We start from the raw sequence: 23,544 nt of genomic DNA on the forward strand, positions 1-23,544 counted from the left end.
GCTTCCAAACACGTAATGTAGGTAAGGCATGGTAGCTTACCCACCAATTTCAACAACAAACCTCTTACCACCCCCGTATCCCTCTACCATCCTCCCCAAAACCCCATCAACGCTCTCTAAGCCCTTCACCATCTCAATCTCCTGCGCACTCATCCACCCCTTCTCCATGCCAGACGGTAAATACGTCCCCACAACCCACTCCATCAGTCCTTCATTCCCCTCCTCGTACAACGAGTCTGACCACGGTTCAAACACTCTCTCTACACCCTCTGATAAGCTCTCAGGACTGAACGCAGGTTGTGTGGCGAAGAGTCTGCCTCCGCCTTGGGAGGCTAGAATGCGGCTTGCGAGAGGGATGGTTTGGGGAGTGGATATCATGTCCACGACGACATCGTATGGTCCACGCACTCTGAGTTCTGCGATAATTTGGTCGGACGGAAGTGTATGGTCGACGACGTGACTTCTACTCCCGCTGAGCGTACGCACGGTGGCCATGTGCTGTGGTGAAGACGTTGTGATAACATCGTATCCGGAACACTGAAGGTACTGCACTGCTAAACGACCAAAACTGGAACTTCCGCCGTATATGAAGATCTTTTCTCTTTCTTCGCCTTCCTGGACCGAGTCACCTGGCTTGCGCAGTCCCAGCCGCCCGGAGAAGAGACCGGCTACACAACTTGCGTTCATTATCAACGCTACCAACGCTGCTTCGTCATCTTTGTTTATGCGTTGCGGTAGTCTGACTACCATCTTCTCCTCCGCAGTAACGAGGACGTAGCGTTGATACGCGCCATGTGCGTTTTCCTGTGTACCAAATCTCTTGCTAACGAGAACGCGTTTTCCTACTTGGTATTCCGTGACTGAGGGACCGACGGCAGCGATCGTACCCGTGTAAGAAGAGCCTGGGATGAAGGGGTAGGAAGGCGGTGGTGGGGCGCCGCGTTTGGCTATCTTGGCTTCAATGGCGTTGATGCCGATGAGGGAGACTTTGATTAGGAGTTCGTAGGCGGAAGGCTTGGGGATGGGAAGGGCCTGTGTTGTGAGAGGGGAGTTTGGGGATGTGAGGATTGCGGCTTCGTTCATTATGGGTGACTGTTAAGAGAATGCAGTATGATTTGTGCCAGAGGACGGATTTGATGGTTTATTGTACATTTGCATCGCTGTTTACTACTACATGTTGTGTAGAGCTCAAGGGAGGTGGCTGCTGTGCAGAGGAGTCGATGATTAATCGATCATGATGCTACGGAAAAATTCCGCTACGCATTACACAGCGCGATGCTGGGTGCCGTGTTTTTCGCCACAATATTGCCCATGTTGCATCGATTGACAGGGTTAATTATTATCATGCTGACATCGGCTCGCACCGTCGGTGCTATTAGGCTTTGAAATGCGGGACAGTAGGGCGCCTAATCTGGACGATGCAGACACGGATGGGAAACTCGTTCAAGGTCAGAATGCCTGGCCTACTTCCTACCAACGTGTCCATGGTCCTGCGGGTATCTCTTCACTGTTTTTCGCCTGCCAATTCGCTCCACTCAGCCATTGGTGAGGTCTCTATTCTTGTGTCCCAGACGCCTGGCCTTCACTGCCGTGCGAACTCAGGCTTCGTCTGCATATTACTCTGCACATGGCTCTTGAGCGCCGCCCAGCGATCTTGTACTGCATCAGCGCCTTGTGCCCCTTTCCCACTCCCGCCCACAAGCTGCGCCAGATTCGCATTAAACCTCTCCATCTCCAACTTCTCCAGCTTCTCCTTCCGCTTCTTCGCACCCTTTGTTTTCTTCATGCTATCGGGCATTTTCTGAGGTTGCACTATCCGCGCTTGACTTGTTTCGAGCCCATCTTCTCCAGACTCTGGCAGTGCGTCGGCGAGCGACTCAAGGTTTGCGATGAGCTTGTTATTGGGGCGTCGCCGTTTTTGGGTCTTGGCAGAGGACTTTTCGATTTTGGATACGAAGGAAGAGTGTTTGACCTTCAGCTTGTCGCGCTTGGAGGATGGGTACGAGGGGATGCCGTCGGGCTTTGGGAGAGTTGCAGTGGTGGTGGTGGGACGGGCGGCGCGAGCGGACTTTGCGCGCGCTGTTGTGCGCTTCTTTATGGGTGCCTGTTCGCTTAAGTAAGTATTTACTGTATTGTATAGAAGTCAGCAGAGAAACATACCATGGCTGTGTTGTGTGTAGGCAAAGTTGGATAGTTCCTGTCGCATAGGGCTCGATCGCTGTTGCGCAAAAGTTCTTATCGATAACGACAAGTGCCGACGTCAACCACCCGGCCCGTGCGACCTTCACAGACACTAGACGTACAACTCGGCTTCCGTCTCACGACCCTCCATCCGGATGTAACTTCGCGGCTACACGAGATTCACGACTTCATACGCAGCTGCAACTGTATGACCTTCTCCGACGTGGTTCAACGGGCACATCGCCTCAGTGAGCTACCACGGCTCCTCTGCCTCCTCATCGTGCCCCTTTGCTCATCCTTGTCGCATCTACTGGACTAAGTCATGTGTTTCACTCTTCACAGACTTCCTGTCATCATGTACACGCTCGTGGTGCTTGAGGAAACGCGTTCATTCCCGCCAGGATGAAGTCCGAAAGAGCTGCCTCACTCGACGCCACCAACGGCGAGTCGGACTCCGCACCAAACAGCAAACAGCACTTCTTCTCGCAGCCGAGTCATCTGGTCATGCTTCAACCTGGGGCAGGACTGCTTTACTGAACACTCCGATAAGACTGCAGCACATCGGACTTGGCTAGGTGCGGCCCGTTCCCGACTACCGACTATTGGCTGTCTGTCGCATGACGATCCTCGTTGTGATCACCTATGATGCACTACGATGGCATAATTTCCTCTCGTTTTGTTTCTTGCAGGGTTCGCACCAGTAGAACATGTCATAGAAGCGATTGCCACAGGCATGTCAAGGTATACAATAGAGTATTGCTTTTTCACAATCCCAAACCTGTCCTGAAACGCTATCATCTAACCTCAGCTGCCACCATCTGCGGGTTGGCAGCGCTCCGGTATGTACAACATCCCCGTATCACTGTGGCGCCATCCTTCATCCCAACACTACGGACCTGGGCTCAGCTCCACGACGGCCGTCTAGCCTAGATGCAGGCACGCGTGCGACCGATCAGCATCGAATCCCGCCCACTGCCGTCATGTTGTTCTACGATTCGCTGCGGATCGCGACTCATATCCCTTCCGCTTCTATTTGTGGTTCTCTAGACGAAACTATACGAACCCCTCGTCGTCTCTGCCGCGACAAAAGGCAATCATTCGCATGAAATGCAAGACGCGTAGTCCTGGTGACTCGGACTTTAAGGGAGCATTACGAACAGCGTATGCAGCTTGTCCGAAGTTCGAGAACATCTGGCCCTATTCATCTCCTTGTAGCCGCCAACATGCTATTTCGATAAAGATTCATCAAGGCTCATTTCAATGCAATCTCCGAACCGCGCAAGACACGATGTGCGAACAAGCCCAGCATGAGAATGCGCTCATTTCAGCTCAGAATCATGGTACTATTCTGGTAATGGTAGCTTGGTTTCTTGCTTGCCTATTGGTATGAATTCCATCTGGGTATCCTTTTCAATACTGATCATTGTCTTAGGCTATATGCACTGTAGCAAGAGTCGTTGCTCGATACAGATCTGAACACCTTCGCCATCTCTCGTCGACAGATGACGTCATTATCGTTACTGCATCGGTCTTTGCCCTTGGAAGCACCGTGATAATATCCACGGCTGTTGAATCGGGCCTGGGGAAGAGGGACTGTCTCCTCAGCGATGATGACTTGGAGCAAATCCAACTCAAGCTTTATGTTACCACGATACTCTTCGTTTTGACAATAAGCATCGCCAAAAGCTCGGTCCTACTGTTCCTCTATCATCTAGCAGATAGCACACTACGCAGGGCAAGCGTTCTACTAGTTAGTACACTGGTATTGATATGGACCATTGCAGTCTTGGCAGGCATGGTCTTTCAGTGTGAGCTACCGACGCCGTGGCTGGTGTGGACGGGGAAGTGTATCCCCTTGGTAAGTCCGGTTGTCATATCGTAACTGAACTCGTTCTAAGTATAGTACAGATACCTTTCTGGATGATCGCCACCATCACGGACACTGTTCTAGAAACAGCAGTGATCACTCTCTCGGTACATCACATATGGACACTGCGGGAATCCTACCGCCAAAAGGCCTTGGCGACACTACTGTTGTCCATGCGCTTCATGTAAGCAAAGGACCTGACACTCAGCTGAGACCTTGCTGACGTCCCGTGTAGCTTAGTTGCAGCATCTATCATCCGTCTGGTTTATCTTCGACAAGCATACGATCGCGATGGAGACCCAGCTTTCGACTCTTTACCGTACGCCGTGGTCACACAAGGCCAGACGACACTAGCCGTCCTCATCGTTTGCAGTCTCTGCCTCAAGCCGTACTCTCACTTCCAAGCATCCCAATCGCCGGCCCCCAAACCCAAATCAAGACACTCGAAAAATTGGTCTGGTAGCATCACCATTGGTGGCACGCCCTACGAATCATACAAGTCGTTTCCACAACCGATCATACGAGAACCCTTGCTGGCTATACAAGCGAGCATGTCAACACCAAATTCGCCGGCAGGTTCCAGGCACTCGCTGAATGAAGATATACTACTGCCAGATACACCGATACCCGCGCGGTCTGCTAGGAGACCTCCTCGGCCACCTCCACCAAGTGAGGAGCAAAGACCGGATCTAAGTATGTTCACTCGAAGTCCTACTACACAGCAGGCACCAGTGGTGACGAAACTTACGGTTTGTCAAGAGAGAGAGAAGGGAATGGACCTGAATTCAAGGGGCTTATTGATCCGATAGAGCACATGTATCTCTGTTCGTCCAAAACAGTTATAATGTATTCTGCTGGGCGGTTGCGACAAGTAGCTACGATGAATAATGCATTAGCCGATGTACCTTCATGCATCCGTTCCATGAATCTACATTTTACACCACCACCCCTCCATCAAGCCCACCACCCAATCAGCGCCATAATCGCCGCCCCAAAAAACACATACCCAACCATCGACCCCAGCCTGCCCAAATCCTTCGTCCTCTCTCTATCAAACAAAAAGTCCTTAGCCAACAACTCCACCAACCCACTGTATATCAGAAACCCCGCACTAACCGCATTCAACACGCCCTGCACCATCAAACTGACCTTGCTCTCCGGCAGATACGTCGTCCTAACCCCCAGCCCCACGGCAATAGCCAGCGGCGTCGTGAGCCCATATAAAGCGCAAAGCGCCCACGGCATCCAGGTCTTGCCGCGCGGAAATGAGATACTAGATAAGCGGGCCCCGATGCCCAACCCTTCGAAGGACTGATGGAACACTAGAACCGGGTAGAGAGTTTTGAACTCGTCGCCGACGACGCCGAGGTTCAGGCCGATGATGACGGAGTGGAATATGATTCCGAATTCGAGGACGAGGAACGCGCCGATTTGTTGGGCGAAGGAGAGGCGGGCTGCTGTTGAGGTGGTGCAGAGCGAGGCTTCGGAGTGGTAGCTGCGAAGGCTTGCTGTGTGTTTCCGGTGGTGGTCTTGATCCCCGTTTTGGCGGTCTTGAATTGGGTTATTACCGGATTCTGGGTCCACCATGGCTACTGGTGCGACTCCGATGGTGGTGGTCCCGTTGTCAGAGCGAAGAAACGCGTTGTTGGAAACCTCGCTCTCTTCTTTCTTCACTCCAAAATGCCGTTCGACATATACTTCTGCTCCTAGATCTACGCAGAAAACTGCCATGATGGACGTCAGCACTATGGCTGCACACCATGGATACTCCGCCCATGCTCCGCTTTCTCCCACACAACTCCCCGGGCCTATTGCTTCGTACGCCGGATCTAGCAGGTGGATAAACGCTGTTGCGACTATGACACCCGAACCGAAGAAGCGCGCAAAGGTGTAGAGCCCGAGCGGAATCTTCCAAGATGGTTTCTTGCGCGCTATGACAGGGAAGTAGGTTACGAGTGTGGAGACGAAGCCGATGACGAAGATGGACGAGATACGCGCGCCGAGCATGCCGTTGTATTCGTTTTCGCCCACGGCGAAGTAGCAGATTACTTCGGCTTTATCGACTGTCGTGAGGTCGACGTGCGAGGGGTCGAATGCTTGTGTCGCCATGATGGGCGGGGAGAGAGAGGGGAGGTGGGTTGGAAGGAATGAGAGGTATTATGGACTTCAGAGACTCGGACAACGTTGTGTCTAGCTGTTCTAATTCGGAACTGCAATTGATGTCCTCAAGTTCTCAGTGTAGTTGCGGCTCTGACGTCGGGCATTTTATCGTCTGCATGCCAAGTACCTTGTTGGACGATTGACAGCAGGCATTTCAAGCCACTGAGAAAGTGCAGTGTATTGTACTGCCCATGTAGGTACCGAACTACTCGGTACCCTCGGCATCTATCCCGCTCCGGAAGTCGTAAACGTGGAAGCTTTCTTTGACGTTGCTTCGCTGTTTCTGGTGTCTCATTACATATGAGGTTGTGAATTTTTGCGCCTCTAGCTACCCTGCGTGTGTACAAATAGGGAAATTTTGTACGCTGATATGCTTATTGAGGTTTTTTCGTCATTGCTGGTAGTCCGGAGTAGACGTCTGACTGCGTTGTTGTATGCGCTCGATAATGGGTGATGAGCGTGGTCGGTGCGTCGGCAGACATGCAGGTGTTCGCTTTTTTACCCCTACCTACCGTTTCGTTGCATATACATACTACTACCAACATACACATCGGAAGTCTGTAGAGCTTGGAAAATTCCCTTATACTCACGAGAATGAGTTGTACGGGAAACTGTTGAAGCGACTGCTTTCCTGATAATGTAGTAGACAGGTGGTATTTAGATCATTTCCACAATCCAAACCTATCCTGACAATACAGCACCGAAATACGATACACTCCCTCATGCCTTGACCCCATACCCGCTTTCAGGTCTCCTCAGAGTACAAAGCCTTCATGTTCTGCAGATCAGAAATAATCCTATCGATCTGGCCAACATCCTCCAATTCAACCACCTGCTGATAGATGCCCGCAACGCTGATATTCCAGTCCGTCGTCTCATCGTAGAACGAATCATACGAAGCCATCGAGGACGGTCGCAGGGACAACTCATCTGAAACCCCTCCAGGCGGCGGACCAGGCGAGGAGAAGACAGACGAGTGCGAGGGCGACGGCAAGAAGCCTACGGGTGAACTTGGGGAGCGGAACGCGAGTGGCATAGGGCGATCGGGCGCTGACGTTGTTAGTCAATATGAAGTTTACGGGGGTTTGACGGGGATGTAGCGTACTGTTAGGTGGGTAATCGCCTCGTCCCCCAGGTGAACCAAGGGATGTCGACCTCAACGCTTGTGATTCTATCACTTTTTCTCGCTGAAGGTGAAGTGAAGGCGGCAACTTGTCGATCCGCGGACTGACGGGCGACGAGAAAGAACGTGTAGGCGTCGTAATGCCCCCATGCGAGGGGGAGTCGGCGGCAGCTTGTCGCTTGAGGATCGTGGTACGGGATTCACTAGACGTAAGAAGCAGATGTTAGTTTGTGTAATGTGTGAATGCAGCTATGACATGTGTATCTAGAATATGGGTGGTATTCTGGATGGTTATGAAACGCTGCTAGTAGTAGTAGTAGTAGTAGTAGTAGTAGTAGACATGGGCGAGAAGGTAGGTGGTAGTGAGACGAGGGAGGGAGAGACATGGCAGAGGCATCTAGAACATTGCGTGACACCAAGCAGTGCCCGGACAGCGCAAGTTCCCAATGCGTGCGCATCTATGGAGGAGGATTTGTGAAGTGGGCTTAGCGTACGAGGGGCGGATGTCGTGGACGTCGCGGCAGAGTTCTTCGAGGCAGAAGTTGTTGAGGCGGGAGAGGTTGTAGCCCTATTCAGTAATCACATTAGCTCCTCATATTCAGATGCATGATAGGTGTTTGGGTCTCACGCGATCAAGACCCAACTCTCTCAGATATTTCTTAGCCTCTTGAAAGTGCTCGTCGCTCTCTTTGATCCAGTAGCCGAAGAGAGAGAGGTGGACGTCTGCGATTGTCATGTTGCGGACTTCGTTGGCGTACTTCTTCACTTCTTCTGCACTGAGGTTGACGTGCAGGGACTCGTTGCGGCGGTGACGGCTGCTCGGTGTAGGACTCGCAAGGTCGTGGGCGACGTGTGTGCCTTCGCATTCTCCACATTCGTCTCTGAAGCGCCGATTATCGACGCTATCGTCGTAGTCATATTGCGAGTAGTCACCTGGGTCGGCGGTGAAGACGGTAGGGTGGTCGTGTCCGAGGCCTTGGAGCTGGACAAACTTTCGGTCTATGGACTTGTTAGTTTGGGGTTGGAGTGGAAGGCGAGGGTACGTACGACGCTCGCGGATTTTCTCTCTCTCGGCAACAGTCATGAGATTACTAGGAGAAGGAATGTCCGAGCTGACGAGTGTGGTCTGCTGACTTGCGCGCTCGGTCTCAACGCTTGTGTCTCTGCCCTCGGACTCGGAGCTCATGACCTGCGTCAATGGGCTAGTACTAGCGATACTGCTGCGGTTGCGCGCGAAGAGACTGCCAAAGTTCTTGATACTACTCTTGCGATGAGCCTGGCGCTGTCCTTGGTCGTCGCACCCATTATCGCTAGTGTTCTCCTGCACTTTGGGAGGTTTCGGAACGAAGCTGTCTTTGCGATGCAAATTCTTCTGTGACTTGGCGAGTTGAGGGTAGAGTGACGGTACTGATTTTGGTGAGAAGTTGGTCGCTGCCAGCGTCGCTTGCATCTGCGCGTGCGGGAAATCCATGTTTTGAGTTCGGCGCAGCGGATACGTGTGCGTTCAAGGGGAAGGGAATGGAGATGACGCTGAGAAAGAGATGCGGATATAGACGTGTTGGTACGTAGACGACGTGACGGCGTTTGTCAAACTGCGATAGTGACCAAAAGGTAGCTTGCGCACTGACGTCAAAAGTGAAGGTGAATGTGAGCGTGAAGAGGAGTCGATATTGCTGGGTGACGTCCCAATTGAGCGATTGCGCGGCCATTAGCGGACAGTGGAGGGAGTTTGAAAGAGGGGGAGAAGATATTCGGGTCTACCACGCGTTCAACTTCCCGAAGGCTCAAGGAGTACAAGATTTACTTGAGATGAACGTGAGTGGATGCAAGATGAATATTCCACGATAAGGTGGAAGTGTTGGTCCTGTCCTCTTCTGGGTTTGTAGCACCACCTCAGTGATCGAGACGCCGGTGGAGTGTAGGCTTCTAAGGATGCCTTCAACTCTTCTTCCGTGATTTCGTATCCATCTCTTCCAACGAGACCAGCTGCGATATTGTATATCTTGTAAAGTCTGTTTGAACCGTCTGACCGGAGCGTGCTGCAGCATTTTCGTCATGTAGAATGCTGTTCGAGAGGCTTCTTGCCGGCCTGTACATTCAATGTCAGCTGAGCATCTTTCGACAAACTCTGCAATCTCCTGGAGGGACTTACTGCTTCGAGCGGGATGCTTTCATCTCCGTACATAACGGAAAGCGTGGAATCTGGCGACTTGCTGAATGGACACCAAGTACAGACGTAAAGCATGCTCAGTGGGCGTGTAAGGACCTGCGATTTCGGAGGCGGACTCGCTGTCAGTGATCCGAACTCGCAATGAGCTCATACAATACCAAACACCAGTAATTCCAAGATACCTAGTGTTGGATCTCAGGACGTGACACCACCATCGTGTGAAAGGCAACCGACTGTGTTGTAGCCCAGTTGTATGACTTGTCACGGAGCGTGAGATTGGTTTTCACATCGGCTTCAGGGAATGATGATTGTCAATGGATTGGTGCTGGCATGGGGGGGGGGTGGCACCCATGAGACAACAAGACTAGGGTAAATTCGACTGAAAAGTCACTCAACTTGTGAAGAAGTATAGTTGACACAACGATGGAAGGAGGCGGCGTGCGAAACGGAACCTCGCTCATGAGACTCTTAGACTTCCTCTTGCTCATCTTACCTCTGTCCACGCAGTCTCAGCCCAGAAAACGAAGAACAAGCGCATCTCATCTGATGCAAGCTCCGAGTCTCCATGTGATTCTCACTAGTGAGAGAATCAACGGCGATAGACGGTCCAATTCACGGCAGTATGTAGGGTGATCAGGTGCAAATCCAACACTGTGGACGTCCCACACCGGATGTTGGCTGCATCCAAAGGGCAAGTCATGCGCAGACAAACAAGTAGTGTTGCATGGTCAGGTGAAGGTCAATGGAGACATATGTGCAAGCTGGAAGGGAGGGAGGGTCTGATGGCGGCTGTTGAGGGTGGTCCCGACGCAGAAAGTTCCTTGGCGACCCGCCCGCGGGCGTCTTCCAAGTTCCTGCTCCCCGCTCAAAGGGCCGATGCAACAACACGTAGGATCGACTTATCTCGGTCAATAGCCGTTGACAGTCAAGCTTCACCTGCATGCGGTTTCTTCTTGGACCTCGTCTCGGCGATCCTGACCCTGCGGACGGCCCGAGCTTCTGTCCCGCGGCTGCAATGACTGCGACACGCAACATTTCCTATCAACTACCCGAACGGCTCAAGAGCAATCTGCAACAATCTTATCGCTTACCATGACCCCTCACGGACGCGCATCGGGTTAATCTAAAAAGGCTCTTTGACGCACGACTGTGTCTACAACTGGTATGGCATTCGTACACTCCCACCAGTAGCCTGCATGGATCAACCTCGCACGGCGCTTATGGGTGTTACACAACACTGCACAACGGTTTCTGCCGCGAGCAAGATGGGCTATACCCACTTTTCAACATCCTCGATATTGCGGCGCAGTCGTCCTTCACCAGACGCGCCGGACACTGCCCTAAGAGCTAGGTCGTCATGAAGGACAGGTTTGGCGTGACCTTTGACCACTCAGGCCTTGGGGGCCAACTCTGATCAGCGAACTCATGATCCTAGCTCTAGGCTGAGCGCCTCGGGAACGAGAACTGGAGGAGCTTCAGGGCAGCGAACCATACACAAGAACGCCTTCTTCTTGTGGTCTGACATCAGGTCCGAGGAACTTACCTACACCTCGAAACGGGCAGCGGTCATGCTTAGGGGAAGGGGCTCGCAGGCTGAAAAGGTGCTTCGTCGCGCTGATTCGCTAGACCATGCAACAAAGTTGAGCGAATGGGGGCTGTGAGCCGCCTTGCGTCGAGACCGAACCACGACAGCAGATCCCAGCCGTTCAGGACAGCACCCGATGTTGGTCCACCCCCCGGGTCCCCGTTGTTGGCACTTCCTATCCTGCAGGCGCTGCTCTATATGAATTGCGGCGTGGTTGATGCAAGTTGTCCGCCGTCAGCCAATGAAGCGCTAACTTTAGCGCCCCCGCGAGTTGGGTCGCCAATCATTCCCTACTTAGCCGCATATCCAACGTCCTTCATCCTTTAGGAGCTTTCCGTGCCATGTCGCGACGGCGGGGTCAGGACAGGCGGCTCTCGAGTCTTGACACGCGTTAAGACCAACGGGCGTAGTCCCACATTGCCACCTCAGTAGCAGGAATGCGCAGATAGATCTGTCAGCTGTAAACGGTGTGGTACGCACCGTCGCGGCGCGGATGACGCGTGTGTGGTGCATTCATATAACAAAAGTGTAGCCTGCAGATCATAGGTTGTACCGCTTTCAGCCCTCTGTTATCGTTCTGTTTCGTTTGGGGGCGCAGCTTTGGTCTCCTCTGCCGTCTGATTTACCCAGTTGACCGGTCTCGTTGCTACGCCGCAATACTCTCCTTTCGGTACTTACGTGTCTACGGGTGCCGCCTTCTTTTACATCCTTCGCCGCCGCCTTTCCCGCGCTTCTTTTCGTATCGTGCGTCTCGTTCGCACTATCACACAACGCCTCCGCGATTTAAGATTACTACCTTCATTGAAAAGCTTGTCCCTAACTTGGCACTGTCACACCCATAGACATGGCTACACTGTCGGTGCCGTCGCCTAGCCTGGGCTCGGGTTCATTGGGTGCCAGCATCCACAGACCGCTCTCCACTCACGGCCTGCCAAAGCAGCCGCGTACAATGTCACCCGAACGACCACATCGTTTCTCCGCAAAGTCCACAAAGAGCTATCCTCCTCCAGCTCTTGTACACACTCCTATGACACCACATTCCCTGGGACCAATGTCTCCCCCACCTATGTCAGCAAAGTCTTTCGGCACCTTCATCGACTCGGAGCCGTCGACGCCAGCCTACTCACCAAGGATGGACCACCAGTGGGACGACTCATCGGTGGTCCTAGTCCGTCCCATGTCCTCGTCTTCTGAACCTTCCAGCCCTACTGAGCCAGTATGGCGCATGCTACAACCACTGCCTGTGAAGGCCCCACCAAAGCCCAAAGCCAGCACCGTCAGAGCTCAGTCCAAAGAACCGGTCTCCTCTGCCAAGGAGATTTCATCACAGACATCGCTTTCATCGCACCCTACTAAGCAGGCGAGCTACGTCAATCGCCCGCACGCGATCAAGCTAGCAAGCCTATCACAACAAGATTTCCCCCCGAAGAGCGAAGACATTCCACAGGGTGATGTTACATCACCTCAGCCGACAGCCAGCACACCCACGGCGGCCGCCTTCGGGAAACTGGCAAACAAGATGAAGTTGATGCTCCGGCGTAAGAACACGAACGCAAAGAAAAAGGAGAAGAAGAAGCGAGAGTACGAAGAGGTCGACCGTATAGAGGATGTACACTGGACAGAGATGTGACTTCCACCTCACACCAAATGTTTCGAACATCTCAAAGTCCGACGTCTTTTGCTACACATGGAGATGGGGAGGAGGCGGGACGCTGCGATTCCTGGTCGGTGTATCGTACGAAAGCATCCGGGAATTAATACAAGGCATCGGTGTCCGAAGGAAGATGGAACTGTATCAGAACTACACATCAAGACTGTTGCTTATACTCGTCCGGTCAGATTAATGAGCTGCTGGCCACCAACATCACTCTTGTCGGCGTATACGTGGCGTACTTGATGTTTCCCTTTGGTTTTGGGAGGCGTTTTGGATCCTTATGGCTTTCATGAGTTGCACAAGCAAGTAACGACGATACCCAATCCTTACCATAGCCTATTATTAGCAACTATCTTTTCATCACTAAACTCGTAAACACCACTGCCGATGACCTTGCAGCGATGAGTTCTAACTAGAATCTCATGTAATGATCGAGACCATCAAACAGCTTGTATCACACAAAGGCCTTGCAACTATAAGCCAGCGCGTTTCTTTCAGAACTCATCGTTTTCGTGCCAAGCACCTGCCCGATTGCTCCACGTGAAAGGGCGATCAAACTAGCGCGTGCACAGACCATCGAATCTAAGCTCCACAACGCGAAAGAAGCAGAACACATCTCACCCATCTTGCGATACAGGGAACACTGTAGGTAAAATGATTCCAAGAAGGTTGGGAAGCGCCGTACGGCTCAAATGCGCCGGTAAAGCACAGCCTCAAACGCGATTACAGAGGCCACTCGCGGTGACTACCCGTGCTTTACGGCCACACACAGGACGCGTTCTATCAAGTCCGTTATCACGTGCCTTCTCACAGACAAGGCTCCTACAAACCCATCCCGAGAGTTCAAGAACCAATGGAAGAGGCAATACCCTCTTCAACACGCGATGGAACCAACCAGCCAAGGACCCCACAACCACACTCCTACAATCACGCTTCCCAACCAAAACCGTCCTTGTACTCCTCACCCTAGGCGGCCTAGCATACTACTTCGTCGACATAGTAGAAACCGACTGGACAGACAGCGTCTACGGCGCCTTTGAAACCGGCGACGATGCCTCCCAACTCGCCCAACCCCTCCACTTCTACTCCTCAAAAGAAGAAGTGCAGCACATCCTCGACTTCCACATCCCAGACCCCAGCGCCCCGATGAAAGACCCCGCCGTAGCGAAGTTCTTCTCAGAGCAATTCGACAAGCTATGTTACGGGTGGATGATGACGCCCGATGATTCGAAGAAGGGTGTCGAAGGCATGCCGGACGTGCAAATGCCCATAACACACGGATGTCGGTTCCGCAGCAACGAGCCGTGTGAGGATTTCTTCGCCCTGGGGACGTCGCCTGGCCCCGGGCAAACCCTGTGGAATTACTGGACTGTGCTAGATGGCCATGCAGGACGACACACGGCATTCTACCTCCAATGGACACTAATCCCCATGGTATCCTCCGCACTCAGCACCCTCACTCCCCACGCAAGTAGTCATCAGATTGAGAGCAGTATAAAAACCGCCTTCCTCGCCACGGACAAAAGTATCATGTCCCGCGCCAAAACAGCCGCAGCCTGGTTCCCCGCCGCCAACGCCGCCGCCATCGCCGCGCTCACACCCGCTTTCTCCGGTTCCTGCGCGCTACTCGCTGCATTCGATCCCCAGTCCAACAAACTCCGCGTCGCATGCACAGGAGACTCGCGCGCCGTCCTAGGCCGCTGGGACCCCTCCACAAACACCTACACCGCCATCCCCCTCTCGGAAGACCAAACCGGCTTCAACGCCAAAGAAGTCGAAAGACTAAGCAAGCAACACCCCGACGAACCCTCCGTCATAGACCCCAAAACAGGCCGCATGCTAGGCATAGCCGTAACCCGCGGCTTCGGCGACCACCGCTGGAAATGGGATAACGAAACGGTCAAGGCGTGCCAGCACAAATTCTGGGGTACGGCGCCCAGACCGGGGAATCTGAGTCCCCCGTATATGACGGCGGAGCCCGAGATAACGGAAACGGCAGTTGTGAGGAGGGAACCGCGGGATGGGATGCTATGTGGTGATGATGGGAAAGCAGAAGGAGGGAAAAGCGATTTCCTCATCCTCGCTTCCGACGGCCTTTGGGATCGGATTTCTTCTGAGCATGCCGTCGAGTGCGTGTCCCGCTATCTCTCCGCGCGCGCCCGTGGCGGAGGCTCTGTGAAGCAAGACCCGGAACTCCTGCGCAATCCTCCCGTTTTCCCTCAAAACTTCTCTAGCTTGGACCCAGGTGTGACGTGCGACCCCGAGAAAGGGGAGGATGTAGACTGGAAAGCGGAGCCGCAGTATTTTGCGATTGAAGATGAAAATGCGGCGGTTTGTTTGGCGCGGAATGCGATGGGTGGGAGTAGGAGGGGGTTGTTCCTTGGGGTTTTGGCGGGGCCGGAGCCGTTGAGTAGGAATGCGGTGGATGATACTACTATTATGGTTGTGTTTTTTGATAAATTGGAGGAGGGTGGTGCTGGGGCAAAGAACGGTGGTCAGAAGCTAGTGGAGGGTGAGAAGAAGAAGAGGTGGTGGTGGCCGCTGTGAGGTGAGATGAGATGGCTATGTAGGAGAGGAGAGAAAAGAAGGAAATTCAGACATTAACAAGATCGATGTACTCATGAATGACAAGAATCCACCACCACCCCTCCGCCTCCCCTCCGCCTCCCCCACCCACCCTGTGTTGGCGGGGCCGGAGCTATTGAGTAGGAATGCGGTGGATGATACTACTATTATGGTTGTGTTTTTTGATAAATTGGGGGAGAATAGTGCTGTGGCTAAAAAAGGTGGTCAGAAGCCGGTGGAGGGAGAAAAGAAGAAGAGGTGGTGGTGGCCGTTGTGAGGAAGGATGCGGCCGCTCGAACGACAAGGGTTCATATGATGAGATATGGATGGCTTCCTAATTCCATTTCAGACCTGAGATGCCTATTGGTAGACTACAGAAAAACAAAGCAAGAGAGTAGTGATGTTGATATCATCCAGTCCAAGCCAGCCAAAACAACGCCTCAAACCAAGCCATGCAAATGCTACTGATCCTCTCAACCAAAAAGAGATGATGATATCACAACCCCCCATCCGAAAAACGCAACAGTCCCGCCCTCCGTCTGACTTTCCTCATCTCCTCATCTGTCCCATCCCTACTCCTAGGCCTCTTCCTGCCACTCATACCACCTACCCACCCCCGCTTGAAGCATAACCCCAACCCTTTCCAAGCCCCCCTGCCCATACCCCAATACATACATCTGCGCGCCCACTGCCCACTCGCATAAACAACGCCATACCTCTCCCTACACAGACGAATATCTTCCCGAGCCATGTTGAGAGCAAGAATACATGGCTGGCCCACCTCCTAGGAATACTACTGTAGGAAATCGCGTTGAACGTTGATGAACGCGCCGGGCCCGCCGTCGTCGGCGAGTTCGGTGACGAGGGCTTCGGTTTGTTGGATTAGGCGTTCGAGGGCTGCGGAGGAGGATTTACCGAGGGAGACTGTGTGGGTGTTGTTGTTAGTTTGAGCTCTTTCTTCTGCATCTTCCATCTTGTACGTACCTAATATAGCGCTATTGAGTTCCTCAGCAACAGGCGCCCTCCCCGAAATCTCCAGTAAAGGCGCCAGCGCACTCTCCCGCGCATCCGCATATGCTATAAGCGCAAACGTATCCTCAAGAGCGCGCTTGACCTCCCGTCTTGGGTCGTTGGCGAACTCGGATTTCAGCTCCATGCCATATGTTATAGTTTCGCTTGTCGCTCGTTCGCTCTTTGCTACTTTATCTTCCATGTCGTCCTCGTCTCCGACTTCCAAGTAGTCGTCTTGGTCTTTGTTGTCCCAGCTGGGTGGTGGGTTGTGTACGCCTAGTTGCTCGTCGAGCTCCATTTCGAAATCGTATTCTTCTGTTGCGGTTGAGTTGCGCTTGTTGGGATTCGGAGCGGTGGATCGTTTGGATGATGGTGCTGGTGCGGATTGGCATTGTGCATTCAACTCTCCGCATCGTCGGATCATCTCGATGAACTTTCGGCAGCGGAGTTTGAAGTAGATGTTTTCGTTGTCGCGAAGCACTGAGGGGTAGTATGCGGTGGTGTGCTTAAGCGCCTTGTCAATGTCGCCCTCGAGGATAGCTGTCCGTATTTCTGCTTCCTGTTAGCCTGCGTTTGTACCCTGAGGGACGAACTTACTTTGTCGGTTCAGCGCATCCAGATCTTCTACTGCTGATCGGTATGAAACGTCTGTCTCGTCGTTATTCGCAAGCGCTCTTGCTTCCTCGACAATCTCATCCGAGAAAGCTCGTGTAGTCTCTACGTAGCCGTCGTGCGCCAGATATTGTCCCACCAGCTGATGTATCAACGCATCCTCGCCTCCCAACGCACCCGCCTCTGTTTTGGTCCGGGCAATCTCAGCTTGTATGGCGGCCTTCTCGTCTTGTACCATCTTGTCGATATCGAAAGCGAAGGGTTCTTGGCCGAAGTTGACGCGGACCATCTCGCCGGGCTTCTTCATGCCTACAGTAGGATAGTATGGCATGTTGGGTTTCAGATCTCGGAAAGCCGTCCCTGAACCTGTTAGTACTATCTATATCCCTCACTTCGCATACTCACCTTGCATATGACCATTCTTTGTGAAGAAAGCAGTATTTGTCCGGAAGTTGATGCCACAGCCGATAACATCCAGTGTGCCAAACTTAGGCCCGTATGACTTTCCGGAAGTGGTATTACTAAAGACCTGGCCATCGTCGCCATGGTACGCATACGAGTCGGGCTCCCAACCCGGTATCCTGCTGAGAGCGACTTTGGGTCCTGAGAAGCCTACTCCGATCATTCTACTGCCCAGTGAATTAGCGTGTGCATTAAAAGGTGTCAAACAAACATACCCGTCTTTCCCCTTAGAAACAACAGTAACCTCGTAGTAGTAGATCCCACACTGCCGCGGCATGGGAAAGTCCGCGCGAACCGACGCAGCTTCATCGTGTGTCTTCTGTGAGCCCGAGAACTTGGCCAGCCTCTGACCATCCTCCAGCTCAAGCTGAGGAAACCTGTCTGCGTCATTCCACCGTGTCGGCCATGGCGCTACCGGCTCGTCCACAAAGACCGGCGCACGCTCTACTATCTCATGCGTGAGACCGCGATGTGACGGCGCCATCTTATGCAGGTTGACGCTGCTAGAACTAGTAGACAGCGAGCCTGCATTAGACGAGTGCGTTGACTTGTATTCCCGCTGGGCTGCCAGCTTCGCCTTGTGCGCCTCTTGTAACTTCTCGGCGTGCTTGGACCCGCGCAGGTAGGAAGGCACGAAGAACGGCGGTATATCCTGTGTCGACCCTCCCAAGCCATGCCAGTAGCCAGACTGGCTGGAGTATGAGGGCAGTGGCCCACCGGCCCTTCCGAAACTCGTAGACATGTGGCCGTCGGCGTCGATGGAGCGAGAGAGGCGGTTCGGGTGCGATGTTGAGCCGCTGTTGGCGAGATGTGCAAAGGCGCCGGATCGGGTGGGTTGTTGGAATGAGCTATTGCTGCCTGCCGACGCAGCAGCTACTCTGGCGTAGCTGTCCCTCCGAGGATTCATAGTGATCGATAGTGGCGCTGCGGCCAACTACCAGCGTGTTCGGGCGGACGTTTGGAAGCGATCGCAAAGGGCGGACACGCAGACTACGCGAGTAGTAATGGTCGAGCGGGCGGTCGTAGTCGCTGACGGTGTTTGGAGACGTCCAACAGCGCAGTGACGCGTGGGCTAGCTGTCTCTGGCGCCGAGTGAATGCGGTACTCTGTGCTGGAAGGTGCCAACGGCGAAGGCAAGAATCAACGGCACCCGGGCTCCTGTGAAGCGATCGTCACAAATGCATTCATGGTATCATCAGCGGAGGATTTGCTGCAGGAAAGCTAGCGAAGGTGTGCTGGGTAGGTTGTACGTCAATGAGGTCCATGGGCGGAGGTTTGGATGCGCCGAGCTATCGGTGGAGATCCCCGCGATCCACGGGTACGATAACGCCATCCAGGTCACGCTCATCCTTGACATTCATCATACTATGCAGCTTCAAAAGTGGGCACTCTACAATCTCAAGGCGCGAGAAGATATACACTGTCACGTTGATATGCTTCGGCACGGCATATTGGCAATACCCGCTACCGAGGTTCTCAAGATGCATGCATGGACAAGTACTTGTAGTTTGACATGGATATTCAATTCTCTCCATAATGCTATGCAAAGCCCCTTTCCGACTCTATCCGGATTCCATATCCGTACCCAGTATTTGGAATGTCCATTCACAACATACTTGTGCGCCGTACACCATGCTGCCCGTGGCAAGCCAGTGACGCCCCAGTTGGCGCCTTTTACGTAGTAATGCAATGCGCTCCCTCAACGCCAAACAAGACAAAGGAAGCAAGTCGATATAGTAAACAGGTAGCAAGAAATAAAGTAAGGCCGAGCCACAAGAGATGCAGGCTGTAGCAGGAGTACATCAAGGGAAATGAGGCCAAGAGCGTTCATGCCTCAAGCGGGAATAGGAGCAGGAGAGCTTGCTATGCCGTTCATGGGCGTTGGTACGGGTGTGCTGTCGCCGTTCAGTCCGCTCTTGTCGCTGATCGCGCTGCTCTCGTCCTTCAGTTTGGACTCGCTGGTGCCGGTGCTGTCGCTCTTGACGTCGTCGGCGAAGGCGCCCTTGCGACCTGGCTGGTATGTAGGCACTTGCCACATGACGCCGGTGAAGCTGCGGACCTGAAATCCCTTCTTCTCCCAGCGACGGCACTTGGCCCCTGACCTGTCGAGGGCGCGCAGACGCTCGTTGATGGCTCCCAGGTTTGCCTTGGGGCCTGCCTTGTTGATGGCGGCGGGTGCTGGGAAGGGCCCCTTGGAGTTGGGGTCGTTGATCATGTCGCCCATCTTCTTCCTCTTTGGCCCTGGCTTGGCCTTGGATGGTTTGGGGGTTGCGCCAGCGCCATTCGCGCCAGCTTCCATCTGCGCAGCACTCCGCTTGCTGCCGGGCTTGGGGCCCTTCCTCTTCGACGAGGGAGGGGCCAGCGACGACGGTGTGCTTCCGTTCATGTTGGGGGTTGAGTCGGCGGGCGTGGCAGCAGGTGAGGGCTCGTTAATCTGCGGCGCGGGTGTTGGTGGAGAGGGCTTGGCCTCTTCCTTGGGCGGCGTTGCAGGCTCGTGTGGAAAGTCTCGCAGAGAATCCGGTGACAGCTTGAGTGCGACGACGAGGGTCTTTGGTGATTTCGTGGTCATGTTCGCGTGCAGAGGAACGCGGCGATGATGGACGGAGATGGCTGATGTGGAGGGCAGCAGAGATGGGGGTGGTGATGGTTTGGCCTGCAGCGGTGAGGAGAGAAGACAGTGGCTCTGCCGGTCAGCGCGTTGGCGTGTCGGTGGCTAGGGTGAGCAGCAAGCTGGGTGAGCCGTGCTTCACAGGAAGTCGAGGTATCGTCGAGCTGATGAAGCGCGTCGATGCAAGCAGAGCGTGGAGAGATGCAGAGGGGGAGTGGCAGGGAGAGTGGGTGGTGACGAAGGTTGCCGCGAGGGCAAAGAAAGGGCTTCGCCGGCCCAGCTGGGGTGGTCGGTTTCCCAGATCATATTGGGCGGGAATCGTCGCTAACGTTTTCTCATTGTATTCCGACACTCCCAAGAGGAGGAGGGCGCACGGCCCCCAGTCACGCTAGCCGCATTTGTGCTCTGGATATCTCGCTGTCGCTGCTGGCAGGCAATTATCGCAGGTGCATCGCGATTTCCATTGCATTCTCCTGTCTGTTCTGCCTGCCATGGTGTGCTCGGCAGGATGTTGGCGTTCGACTGGCGAGGTCCGTGTGGCATCGAGCTAAATTGCGCGTTCCATGGAGCGGCGGGCGGTGCGGTAGAAGCATCGCGCATCGCCCACCCGGAGTCTGACACCAACCCAACCTTTTCTTCATCCGAGACGCTCAAAGTCTGCAGTCCATCGGACATGGTTCTATACTTGGAATACCCTTACTTCTCCGGGGCTCACCGCACTGCGACGCGCCTTGCATCCTCATCCATGGTTCTATCGAGGCGCATCAGCTTGCACAGTACCGCTGACTCTCATGCATCGCCCCTGGGCCTGATCACAATCCACAACCAGGGACAACGCCTACCAACCGAGGCCGAGTGACGTTTGCTAGACCTGCCGCCGCATCCATCGTAGCCCCAGTCATCCACGATTAAATCTAGACAAGCTGCAGCATTGGTGTTGCCTTAGCCTTGCCCAGCACATGTTCAAGGTCATCACTTTCAGATCAACGCCAGAACAGGTTTCATCGTCGTTTGTGTGATGAAGCGACGCCGCGCCACGCCATCCGAAGTCAATCCGTGCCAATAATTGTGGACTCAGACATGTGCTACCGCCTACCATATGGAGGAACACGGTGCTACATTTTTCTCAACACAATGCGAGGTGGGTACGACATGTGTAGTATGTGAAAATAGGTAGTCGCAACAACAAGACATTTCTGGAGCTCAATTGGATCCATCTTGCTAGTTGGCAGCAGGAGGTCATTTTTCATAAAAGAGAAGAGTGGTCACCTAGCAATGGCAAGGAAATCAACATGTAGGGAATTTGAGCGATATAATGGATGCGCAATATGTTGTGAATGTAGTGGTCATGATCGGGACAACGCCATTGAGACACTCGTCTGCGAAATGAGAAACATGATTGTGAACTCTTTGAGCCCACTCCGTAACGCATCATCAAACATCATGGAGTTTACAGTCACCCGTGATTTAGACGAACATTTACTCCAATCGTGGGAGCGAAGTATTTGAGTAGGAAAAGCACGGCATGTTAGAGGAATATGGAAGCTCATTCGCTAATATAGCATTCGAGTCGCGGTGATGAAGAAGGTAGCACGCCAACCTAGGAAAACACTGAACACCCTGGAGTATACGTTAACGTTGGATCACATACTTTGCAAGTTTTTGGTTTGACGTAGTCTGCAGACCTGTCCACGTTTTTTCTTGTATCAGGTGGTAGTAATGTATTGATAAGACGTTATCCTCAGTCCTCTTTACTGTGGCGTCAATCAACCGCTTATGCAATTGACGATGTCTTGAGTTCAAGCACACTCCATACAGTGTTGTCATATCAGCGCGCTGTTGTCACGCGATGCGTCTCAGCACTTCCTCCCATATAGCTGGTAGTAACGAGATTAGCAGCCGTCTATACTTCGTTCATCAGCCTCGCCGTCTCTTCGTCCCGTTCACTGCAGTACCGTTAGCTCTCCTTGCCTCATCACCACTAACCGCCACCTCATCGTCGTTCATCCACTCCTTATTAGCGCCAGGACTGCGCCGTCTGAACTGACCAGCACCCACAGCCACCACTTCATCCTCACTATCGCTCGCCTCGATATCCAAAATAACGGGCATCCTGAACTCTGCGTCGCCAATCGCCGGTCCGAATTCCGTGGCCGAGGTCTTAACAGGGTCTACGGTGAGGACGTCGACTTCTTCGTCTTCGGCGTTTAGACGCCGCTTGTGCAGTTCTTCGAGAGGCTGTATGTCGAACTCGTCTTCGCGCTCGATGTATTCCACGTTTTCTTCTACTTCGACGAAGTCGGGGGCGAGGGCAGACCAGCGTTGGGGCTGCAGGATGGACCAGAGCCAGACGCGGCCTGAGTCTACTCCGACGGCGGCGACGAAGGGTCGGAATGGGTGCCACTCGACTACGGAGAGCTCTTCCTTGGTGCCTTCTAGGATCTTGACTAAACTGCCCTGGCCACGCTCCCAGACGTAGATGTGGTGGTTCATCCATGTAGATGCTGTGACGTATTCGCCTGTGGGACTGAATGAGACGTGATTCCAAGAGAGCCTCTGCACAAGATCCTGGAACTTGTGCTCGACTTCCAGCTGCAGTGTGTCAAAGTCCAACTTTGGGTCACTCAGGTCGGGTAGGTGGAGTGTCCTGACGATACGATCGCTCGAATTGAGCACGACGTCCCTCCCTGATGGCGTCATGCGGATGTATACGATGATGTTGTTGGTGACGCGGAACGAGTAGCGGACGGCGTGTGTCTCGGTGTCTATGATGTTCAGCCACCCCTTGTTGGTGCCTGCTATGATGTGCTGGCCCGTCGGTGTAAAGAGCGTCATGGTGGTCGTCTGCTTGGCGTCTTGTGCCGTCTGCTTCTCGGAGGCATTCTCGCGTTCTATGTCGGTTCGATGGGGCGCGGACGAGAGGGAGTGTTTGACGGGGACTTCCTCGGACATGTCGACGATGACGGGCTGGTCTTCGAAGAGGGCGGCTACGAAGAGCATGCTGGAAAGCAATTAGTCAGAGCATTGCAAACGTGACTCGTATGCTCACTGGTTCTTTGGGTGCAGCTCCGCTATGAAGATGGCCGCTTCAAAGCGGACGGTGCGCACCCGCGAGCCATCCTTCAAGTCCCAGAGCACGCACTTCCAATCCTGTCCGGCGCTGAGAAGATAGCGATCATTCGTCGACCAGCTGAGAGACTGGACCTGGCGCGTGTGGCCGCGCAGCTTGCGCGCAACGCCGTTTGTCTCAATGTCGAAGATGACGACGATGCCATCGTGCTGGAATCCAATCAGCAGAAATCACATGGCACGGCGTAACATTCGCGTACCCGTCCGGATGCAAGCAGGTCGCCCCGGTGGCTGAAGCGAATTGACGTCGAGTGGCCGCTGCCTGCGCGTTGTCAGCTGCTGCCTGGTGGGAAAAGTAACCTGGGAACAATGTCGAACTCACGTAGGCGGCCGGTGATGACATCGGGGCAGTCCTGCGCGAGGACAAAGGGATCAACCAGCGAGAGATTCATGGTGGTGCACTGCAGAGGGCGGGGA

General features: G+C 53.6%; 8 protein-coding genes across 8 annotated transcripts; 1 reads left to right on the plus strand and 7 right to left on the minus strand.

Annotated features, from left to right (window-relative positions):
* Positions 1–36: 36 nt before the first annotated feature.
* On the minus strand, positions 37–1,083 carry J4E79_010303 (uncharacterized protein; the record flags this gene model as incomplete). The annotated part of the gene is made up of 1 exon (XM_049359142.1): positions 37–1,083. The coding sequence occupies one exon, from the start codon at positions 1,081–1,083 to the stop codon at positions 37–39; it is 1,047 nt and encodes a 348-aa protein (XP_049206520.1).
* Positions 1,084–1,582: 499 nt separating this feature from the next.
* Positions 1,583–2,163, minus strand: J4E79_010304 (uncharacterized protein; the record flags this gene model as incomplete). Its single annotated transcript, XM_049359143.1, has 2 exons — positions 1,583–2,104; positions 2,161–2,163. 2 exons carry the CDS (start codon positions 2,161–2,163, stop codon positions 1,583–1,585), a joined length of 525 nt encoding a protein of 174 aa, XP_049206521.1.
* Positions 2,164–5,002: 2,839 nt separating this feature from the next.
* J4E79_010305 (uncharacterized protein) lies at positions 5,003–6,157 on the minus strand (the record flags this gene model as incomplete). Its single annotated transcript, XM_049359144.1, has 1 exon — positions 5,003–6,157. One exon carries the CDS (start codon positions 6,155–6,157, stop codon positions 5,003–5,005), a length of 1,155 nt encoding a protein of 384 aa, XP_049206522.1.
* A 796-nt stretch (positions 6,158–6,953) lies between these two features.
* J4E79_010306 (uncharacterized protein) lies at positions 6,954–8,802 on the minus strand (the record flags this gene model as incomplete). The annotated part of the gene is made up of 5 exons (XM_049359145.1): positions 6,954–7,258; positions 7,314–7,534; positions 7,826–7,899; positions 7,960–8,330; positions 8,379–8,802. 5 exons carry the CDS (start codon positions 8,800–8,802, stop codon positions 6,954–6,956), a joined length of 1,395 nt encoding a protein of 464 aa, XP_049206523.1.
* Positions 8,803–12,137: 3,335 nt separating this feature from the next.
* J4E79_010307 (uncharacterized protein) lies at positions 12,138–15,287 on the plus strand (the record flags this gene model as incomplete). Its single annotated transcript, XM_049359146.1, has 2 exons — positions 12,138–12,684; positions 13,603–15,287. The coding sequence occupies 2 exons, from the start codon at positions 12,138–12,140 to the stop codon at positions 15,285–15,287; spliced, it is 2,232 nt and encodes a 743-aa protein (XP_049206524.1).
* An 811-nt stretch (positions 15,288–16,098) lies between these two features.
* J4E79_010308 (uncharacterized protein) lies at positions 16,099–18,297 on the minus strand (the record flags this gene model as incomplete). The annotated part of the gene is made up of 5 exons (XM_049359147.1): positions 16,099–16,229; positions 16,290–16,868; positions 16,914–17,288; positions 17,334–17,557; positions 17,606–18,297. 5 exons carry the CDS (start codon positions 18,295–18,297, stop codon positions 16,099–16,101), a joined length of 2,001 nt encoding a protein of 666 aa, XP_049206525.1.
* Positions 18,298–19,224: 927 nt separating this feature from the next.
* Positions 19,225–19,959, minus strand: J4E79_010309 (uncharacterized protein; the record flags this gene model as incomplete). Its single annotated transcript, XM_049359148.1, has 1 exon — positions 19,225–19,959. The coding sequence occupies one exon, from the start codon at positions 19,957–19,959 to the stop codon at positions 19,225–19,227; it is 735 nt and encodes a 244-aa protein (XP_049206526.1).
* A 1,956-nt stretch (positions 19,960–21,915) lies between these two features.
* On the minus strand, positions 21,916–23,519 carry J4E79_010310 (uncharacterized protein; the record flags this gene model as incomplete). The annotated part of the gene is made up of 4 exons (XM_049359149.1): positions 21,916–22,999; positions 23,048–23,277; positions 23,328–23,389; positions 23,450–23,519. The coding sequence occupies 4 exons, from the start codon at positions 23,517–23,519 to the stop codon at positions 21,916–21,918; spliced, it is 1,446 nt and encodes a 481-aa protein (XP_049206527.1).
* Positions 23,520–23,544: the final 25 nt, after the last annotated feature.

The sequence above is a fragment of the Alternaria viburni genome (genome assembly GCF_023758015.1).
Source record: "Alternaria viburni strain BMP 2772 chromosome Unknown scaffold_29, whole genome shotgun sequence".
Lineage (NCBI taxonomy): Eukaryota > Fungi > Ascomycota > Dothideomycetes > Pleosporales > Pleosporaceae > Alternaria > Alternaria viburni.